Source organism: Rhinoderma darwinii, chromosome 2, assembly GCF_050947455.1.
Source record: "Rhinoderma darwinii isolate aRhiDar2 chromosome 2, aRhiDar2.hap1, whole genome shotgun sequence".
NCBI classification, from domain to species: domain Eukaryota; kingdom Metazoa; phylum Chordata; class Amphibia; order Anura; family Rhinodermatidae; genus Rhinoderma; species Rhinoderma darwinii.
The window spans coordinates 431977467-431986237 of NC_134688.1; the positions used below are offsets into that span (position 1 = coordinate 431977467).

The 8771-nt window shown below is 49.3% G+C and overlaps 1 protein-coding gene across 4 annotated transcripts in view; it reads left to right on the top strand.

Moving 5' to 3' along the window:
• Window positions 1-3603, top strand: part of LOC142743546 (ankyrin repeat and SOCS box protein 9-like) — a 40197-nt gene extending 36594 nt beyond the window's left edge. For 3 of the 4 annotated variants that reach the window (XM_075854425.1, XM_075854424.1, XM_075854427.1), the window contains exon 8: window positions 3388-3603. In XM_075854425.1, the coding sequence (XP_075710540.1) occupies window positions 3388-3512 (125 nt within the window). In that variant the 3' untranslated portion in view covers window positions 3513-3603. Of the gene's footprint in view, window positions 1-500 lie in introns of all 4 variants that reach the window. The other variant, XM_075854426.1, reaches the window with a different exon arrangement.
• The last annotated feature ends 5168 nt before the right edge of the window (window positions 3604-8771 follow it).

Genomic DNA, 8771 nt, shown 5'->3' on the forward strand with positions numbered 1-8771 from the left:
ACAAAAAACATTGGTCATTATTTCTTGTACCTGCGTTCCTTGTGGAAAGATCAGGAACCCGCTCTTGTAGGTTTGTGGTATGCTATGGTGAACCAGAAGTCAACCACATAGCTCAACTTCCATCAGTTCCAACAGATATCAGAATATGAGAATTGTGTAGATCTGGTGAACCTAGGGTTTCTCCTTGGTGGATTTACTTCCTCACCCCATTTTTTCTCTTCTCTTTTTTTCCTTTTTGTCTAGACTCTCCATTATTCTCATTTCCATTTTTTATTTTCCCACCCTAAACTGACTTTTTACCTGAGTAGAGTGCCTCACTTTTGTTCTTATATTTAAAAAAATTTTTTTTTTTGAAAGAACTTATAAAGAGTTTTTGTTTGCATGGACTGGGATTTATCATTGGTCCCTCCTCACATTCCACAAAACATATTATTATGCCCTGTGTAGACAACTGCTCTTTGATGGGTATAGTTAATCTAATGTTTGTTTGTGTTTCCCAGAATTAATATCTATTTGAAATGCCATAAATGTTGGATCGGAGGTCAACCATTGGCATCGTCACTGATCCTATGAATGAATGTGCATGGACCCCAATTTCCTTTTGAGAGTTGACTGTACATGGTCATTCTATATTGAGCTCCATGGGAGAACCAAGATCATAAAGAATGTCACTCCCATCATACCTCACAATACCTCAGTAAATTCTTTAAGAGATTTTTTTTTTACAATTAATTAAGGTACATGGTATATTAATTAAAAGATATGCCACAAATATGTTATCAGTGGGGGTCCTGACCACAGAAACTCACACCAGGTAAGGTGAGGTATATTGCAAATGAAATTCTTAACCGTTCAACTGAAAATACATAATGTGGAAATGTATGAATAAATTAAAACTGGACTACTAATCCTCCTTTGAGTAGGTTGTGTCTAAACTCTAGTGTGGCCCTTTATGGTTAGTATATAGATGCCCAGTGTCAGACTGGAGTACCCTGGGCCCACCAGAGGAAATAATTCTTGGGGCCCACCCTCAGCTATATAGAAATAATGCAAGACCACTCTTAATTGTGTAGTAAAATGTGTGTAGTAAAACAAAGACCAATATTACCACCATATAGTGACCATATAGTGGTAGATACCAGTTCTACACAGGCGCTCTGCAGACCATATAAGTGAATACAGTACAGTGAAATCCAGTGACTCACAGGTGGCATCTTCTCAGATTGGAGTCATTCACTTTTCCTTTTCTTCTTCATCCGGCCCAGAACGCTATAACGACTTCTTCTAGCAACTACTCATCTCTGCAGAATTTGCAACACAAACATCTTTGGCTCCCTGCTTTTCCAGCACCCTCCCCACCCTCTACTAAAACTCACCACTTATAGTGGTGCCCCACATCATAATTGTACCCCGCTTTTGTGCTCCACACAGTAATATTTTTGCCCATACAAAATAACAGTGCCCCTTGTAGGCCCCATACAGCAATAGTGCTCCTCTTAGTTCCCCACACAATAATAGTGGCCTCTATAGTCCCCACACAGTAATAGTGCCCCATTAGACTTCGCACAGTAATAGTGCTCCTCTTAGTGCCCACACAGTTATAGTGATACCTTTGCACTCCCTACACAGAAATGCCTCCCTATGTGCTTCCACACAGTAGCAATGTCCCCCTTTTTGCCCCTATACAGTAGTTAGTCCCGCTTTGTGTCCCCACACAATAGTAGTCCTCTTTTGTACCCCATATAGTAGTTTGTTCCCCTTGGTGCCCCCCCATATAGTAGTTAGATCCCCACACAGTAGCAATGTCCCAACATTTGCCCCATAAAGTAGTTAGGTCCGCTTTGTGGCTCCACACAATACATAGTTACATAGTTAGTACGGCTGAAAAAAGACACGTCCATCAAGTTCAACCAAGTAGTACTCTTTTGCACCCCATATAGTAGTTAGTTCCCCTTGGTGCCCCTATATAGTAGCTAGGTCCCTTTTGTGCCCCTAAAAAGTAATTAGGTCCCCTTTGGCCCCATATAGTAGTTAGGTGCCCATTGTGCCCCATATGGTAGTTAGAACTCTTTTGTGCCCTATATGGTAGTTAGGTTGCCCTTTGTGCCCCTATATAGTTAAGTCCATCTTTGTATCCTTATATAGTAGTTAGGTCCCCTTTGGGCCCCCATGTGGTAAGAAGGTTCCCTTTGGAATCCATATAGTAGTCAGGTCCCTTTTGTGCCCTATATAACGGTTAGACCCCCTTTGGGCCCCATGTAGTAGGTTGGTTCTCCTTTGTCCCCTATATAGTATTTAGGTACTCCTTTATGCCTTTATATAGTAGTTAAGTTCCATTTGTGCTACCATATAGTAGTTAAGTCCTCCTCTGTGCCCTTAAATAGTAATTAGGTCCCTTTGGGCCCCCATATTGTAATTAGGTTCAATTTTGGCCCCATACAGTAGTTTGATCCCCTTTGTCCCCTTTTGCACCCCAATATAGAAATTAGGTCCCGCTTTGTGTCCCCATTAAGTAGTTAGGTTTCCCTTTGTGCCCCCATATAGTAGTTAGGTCCTTCTTTGTGCTCCTATATAGTAGTTAGGTCCCGTTTGTTCCTTATATAGTAGCTAGGTACCTATTGCCAAATAATGAAAATAAAAATGAAAAAAGCTCACCTAACCCCGTTTCAACTACAAGCAGATGGGTCCTCTACCTGCTTCCTACTGTCCAGGACCCGGCAACACCCAGCCTTAAACAGTCTGTGGCCCACTAAAGTAAGTGTTGGGGTAGTGAGCCAATGGCTCTCTGCTCCGCATTAGTCAGCGGCCGGAGAAATGCAGTTTGCTGCCTGGGTCTGCCAAGGGATCCATCAGTCCTCCGGTGGGCCAGTCCGATGCTATAGATGCCTTTGTGTAATGTGCCTCTGCCTTTGTATAAAATCAGAGGTCTAAGGAGGTACAGTAGAGTTCACATGCATCTCTATGCAAGGCCAATTAAGGCTCCTTACAAAACTGAGCTATAATGAGGCTATGTGCATGATCCCCTAATGCCATTTGTGACTGAAATTCCACTTTTAGACACTGCGTTTGAGCCAAATGTGGGAGGTATACGTCGGGAGTATTTCCAGATGTATACCTCCTACGAGGTACACGTCATCCATAGGACCTCGCAGTATACCCTTTTTTTTTACTGTAGTCCACAACACTGTTCCATACAGGTACAAAAAAAAGTTTGCTAACGCATACCGGCCCGCATATGCCAAAAGGACACAATGTAAATCCACCCTAATATCTCTTGATGATATACTGCTGTGATTGGGCACTACTCTACATACCAGATGTGTTTGTTTCTTATTTGTGTGATCCTGTGAGTTTATGCTGTTAACATTTATGGAATTCTTTTCCCAGGGCCGCTGACTTTGAAGCAGATATGCCGCCTCTGTACTAGGAAGTGCTTTGGACACAAACAGCATCATAGAATTTGTCAGCTTTTCCTTCCAGATACTTTAAAACAATATCTTTTACACAGATAATAAGTTTGTACATGCGTTTTTTTTTTTTACTATTGTATATAAATTGTAATAAAAATTATGTCCTGATATGACTTGAACAATTTCTGTAGACCTACTGTATTTTAAATATATACTATGAAATCTACATAATGTGTCTTTTTGTTGTCAATATTTTTTTTTCTTTTACTCCTGTACACACAATTTGTACAGTACTTTGTACCTCAGGTTTCAACACGTCTCAGAGGAAACATCTACCTCTGACTCATAGCAACCAATCAGAGTTTACATTTAATCGTCTTATAATTTAAGGGGTTATCCAGAGAGATAAAATTGATGGTCTGTCCTCAGGATGGGCCATCATTATCTGATCGGTGGGTGTCCAACTCCGAGAACTGCTTCCCCTTCATTTCTACTTGCTCACTGTGAATCTTCGACACACATTTGGCGGCGATTCACAGGTATTGCAGCTTTTTCTCCCATTCACTTGTGACTTTGAAATAAATCCATTCGAATTAAGGCCTGATTCATACTGCGACCAAAGGTATCATATCCCTTGCATAATTTTGCGAGTTTTGCGCATAGTCTTGTTGAGGAAACGTATTTGTGACGTATTAGGAGCATAAATATTAGCAATAGTGATGGGACAATTGTTAAGAAGACCTACCAGGATCAAAAATCTCCCCCGCTCATCAATAATGGAAGACTGCATTAGAAGGGGCTGGACGGAGCCTGCAGGGCTGAAGGGAAGCCTCCATGACCTCCCTGGTAGGGAAAGGGTTAACTTGTGAGGTAGAGTTGGAGGGAGTTGGAGGGGGTCAGGGAGGAGTCAGGGGGCCGTTGCTGCTCTTCCCGCTGTTTTCGGCATTGAGCCGGAAGCAGCGGAGGGAGTAACACAGTAAGGACAAGCTCCCTGTTGCCCGCGCTCGTACAGCATGTCAGAGGCATTTTTGTTAGAGCAGCTGCGAGCTGCTGCTGTGCACCACGGTCCCGGATGGCTGGAGGAGACCGTGGCTGCATTAGCGAGGATCCCGGACGCCGTGTTGCCATGTCAGGCCCGGCGTTCGGGGTCTGTTGCAGGGGACAGGCTCCCCTCCCCCGGCCCCCTTCCTAGCATGGCGGCGGGGGGGGAGTCGGCAACAACTGCTCCTGTCCGGAGCAGGCAGAGAGCGTTGCAGGGTGTGACGGCGACGCAGGCCGGGTCGACCCGTCCCTCCCGGCGGTCTCGACCTCCAGAGCGCCTTAGTCCTGAGACAGTCCCGCGGACACAGCGTCGCAGAGGGAGCCCGATCTCGGACGCTGCAGGCCAGGCAGCTGGGGGGACCGCCCCTTCCCAGGCCCTGCGTCCTGGCAGGAATCCCAAGCCGCGACGGGGTCCGGCGGTGAGCAGGGAGTCGCAGGCCGGGCTCCCTGTCACCCCTCCACCATCGGATGGAAGATCTGGAAGACGAGGTACGGCCGCCCCGCCTGGTGATGTTCCGGCCAGGGGGCAGGCCTCTTCAGGATCAGCGAGACGGACGCCTAGATCTGCAGCGACGTTGAGGCAACAGGTCCAGTCGGAAGTCTGGGTTCCATCGGTCGGGCGGCAGGTTGCCGGCCCATCAGTCAGCGCTTCATCATCTCCGATCCGAAGATGTCGGTGGGATGGCCAGTCGTCTGCGAGAGAGGAGCTGGAGGAAGGTGAACTGGACGTGTATCGTCGAGGTCAGGATGGTCCGGCTGACGGGAACACAGCGCCTGTGCGGCCCGGTGAGTGTGTAACTCCATCATTGTCGTATCCAGCGATTTTTATGTCGGGTGTCAGCGGGGGGGCTGCTAGCGTCGCATCGGTGGCCGGTAGTGGAGCGGGCGGGCGCGATGGCGCGGGTCTGGCAGATTTAGTGGGTTGCTTGAGGGAGCTGGTCGGGCGCCTGGATAGGGCGGCGGCGCCGGTAGTTTCGGAAGTGTCCCCGGCGGTAGTGTGGGAGGGCCCCAGGGACGTGGGATTGGTACAGGCGCGGCCCGTGCTGGCGGTTAGGGAGGCGGTCGCGGTGTCGGTACAGACCGAGGCACAAAAGGATGGCGATCGGGTGCATATTGATGACCGTGCTCGGGGGGAGGTGTACGTTTGTTTCGAGGGTCCGTTGGGGGCGCATTTAAAGCAGGAGGTGCGCGAGCAGATCTGGAAGGACGAATATGTGGAGATTTTTTCTCTCTTGCCGCTCGCTAAATTTAATTTGGATAAGAGCAAGCGGGACGAGAGTAAAAAGGACGAGGAAGAACGGCGGCGGTATAGGCTTATCCCGCAAACGTTCGTTAATTGGTCGCAGGCGTTCGCCATATTTGCTAGTGTGATAGGGGAAAAGGCGCCGGAAAATTGTTCGGCGTTGTTTTGTTATTTTGATGCCATTGGGGAGGCTCATAGGGCGTATGGGGGTCAGGCGTGGCTGCGGTACGATGAGCAATTCCGTCAGCGAAAAGCGGTTCGGCCGGCGATTCGGTGGGACCAGAAGGATATTGCTCTCTGGTTACGGGTTACGGCTCCGGTTAGGCAGTCCTTTCCCGGGAGCGCCGGCCAGGGAGGCCAGTCTAGTCAGGTTGGACAAAGCGGCGGGGGAAAGGCGGGTTTTTGCTGGCAATTTAATGAAGGCCAGTGTAAGTTTGGGGCCACGTGCAAGTTCAAGCACGTGTGTTCCGAGTGTAATGGGGCTTCACTCGGGGCGGCAAAATGTATGCGGAAAAAGAGGTCAGGAAACCAGCCCTCCACGGCTGGTCAAGGGGGTGTCGCCGGTGAGGGTGGAAAAGATGGCCCCTTATCTAAATGAGTATCCGGATAGGGCGGCGGCTAAGTTGCTTTACGAAGGGTTTCGGGTTGGTTTTGTTATTCCTCCGCCTCCTTATGAGGTTCCGGTTACGCGGAGGAATTTAAAATCGGCTTACTTGCATGCAAAAGTCGTGTCGGAAAAGTTGTTAAAAGAAGTTTCGTTGGGCCGCATGTCGGGGCCGTTTGTTGAGTCGCCGGTAAAAGATTTAGTTGTGTCCCCGTTGGGTATTGTCCCTAAACGCGAGCCCGGAAAATTTCATTTGATTCAACATTTATCGTATCCCAAGGGTTCGTCGGTAAATGACGGGATTGATCACGAGTTGTGCTCCGTAGTTTATACCTCATTCGATAAGGCGGTGGGGTTAGTGCGGGCTGCGGGTCCAGGTGCGCTGCTAGCAAAAACCGACATCGAGGCGGCGTTCAGGTTGTTGCCAGTTCATCCAGAAAGCCAACGGCTGTTGGGTTGTTTTTGGAATGGGGCTTTTTACGTGGATCGGTGCCTTCCGATGGGGTGTTCCCTTTCTTGTGCATACTTCGAGGCGTTTAGTAGCTTCGTGGAGTGGGTAACGAGGGGAGTATCCGGGGTCGACTCGTTGATCCATTACTTAGATGATTTTTTGTGCGTTGGCCCGGGCGGTTCGCCGGTTTGCGGTAATTTGCTTCATGCACTGCAGAAGGTGGCGAGGGATTTTGGGATTCCTTTGGCGCCAGAAAAAACGGAGGGCCCGGTAGCGACGATTTGTTTTTTGGGAATCGAAATAGACTCGGTGGCAATGGAGTGTCGTCTCCCTGCGGATAAGTGGGTGCTTTGAGGCTGGAGGTTCGGCGGGCTTTTAGAATGAAGAAAATGACGCTGCGGGAGCTTCAGTCGCTACTGGGGAAGTTGAATTTCGCCTGCCGGATTATGCCGATGGGGAGGGTGTTTGGTAGGAGGTTGGCGGCGGCAACGGCGGGAGTGCGTGCGCCGCATCATTTTGTGCGGCTCAAGGAGGAGCACCGAGCTGATCTTCAGGTTTGGGATGACTTCTTGGGCCAGTACAATGGTCGCTCGCTATGGATGGCCCCAGCGCAGGATACGAGTGATTTGAATATTTTTACGGATGCGGCTGGGGCGGGCGGTTTTGGAGCTTACGGGGGAGGTCCGTGGTGCGCAGGTCAATGGCCGGCTAGCTGGGTGTCCAGTGGACTCACGCGGAATCTGGCCCTGCTCGAGCTGTTTCCCATCGTGGTGGCGGCTACCATTTGGGGGGACAGGCTCAGGGATAAGAAGGTCCGTTTTTACTGCGACAACATGTGGGTGGTGCTTGCCATTAATAACATCACGGCGTCCTCTCCTCCGGTAGTTCAATTGTTGCGACATTTAGTGTTGGTGTGTTTGTCGTTGAACGCGTGGGTGGTGGCGGTGCATGTCCCGGGTGTACGGAATTGTATCGCTGATGCTCTTTCTCGCTCGCAGTGGGACCGGTTTCGGCAATTGGCACCGGGAGCGGAACGTCTTGGTTTGGCTTGTCCGGAGCATCTTTGGGATCTGGTATCGGTCCCGTAGAACAACTGTTACAAAGGTCTTTGGCGCGCACGACGTGGAGTGCTTATGCTGCTTGTTGGAGGCAGTGGGAGGAGTGGGTAAGAGAGTTGGGTGACGTCAATACGGATAGAGACAGGTTGGTGGCACTTTTGTACTGGTTAGGGGACGCCTGGGAGGCGGGGTTTTCAGTGGCGAAGGTGAACCGGTTCATATCTGCGGTGGCGTTTGGGTTTAAGTTGCGGGGCTTTCAGGATGTATCGAAGGAATTTCTGGTATCGCAGGCTTTGAAGGGGTTGCGCCGAGGTAGGGTGGAGGCGGATAGTAGAAGGCCTGTGTCGTTTGCTTTGCTTAGCTCGTTGGGCGGTTCATTAGCATCGGTCTGTCGTTCTTCAGACGAAATGGATTTGTTTCGGTTGGCTTTTTCGTTAGCGTTCTTTGGGGCATTTAGAATAGGTGAGTTGGTGTCGCCAAGTACCAAACAGGCAGGGGGGCTGAGATCTGGGGAGGTGAGCCTATTCGCAGATCGGCTGGAGGTATGGTTGCGTCGGTCAAAAACTGACCAAGTAGGGAAGGGAAAACTGATAGTTTTGTTCGCTCTCCCGGGGTCGGTTATGTGCCCAGTAGAGTGCATGCGGGGTTTTACGCCAAACATGGGGTCTCCAGATTTGCCTTTGTTACGTCATGTGGACGGGTCGTTTTTGTCCAGGTTTCAGTTTGGAGCTGTATTTAAAAAATGTTTGACGGCGGTTGGTGTCGCGGCAGGCTCATATTCATCTCATTCCTTCAGGATTGGCGCAGCAACAGAAGCGGGGCGCTGGGGGTTGGATGATGAGGGGGTGAGGCGTATTGGTCGTTGGGAGTCCAACAGGTTTAAGTCCTATGTCCGCCCCCATATGTTATGAATTTTGTTGTTAACGCTTTAAAAATGTTATATGGTGGTGCCTAATTGTTTTTT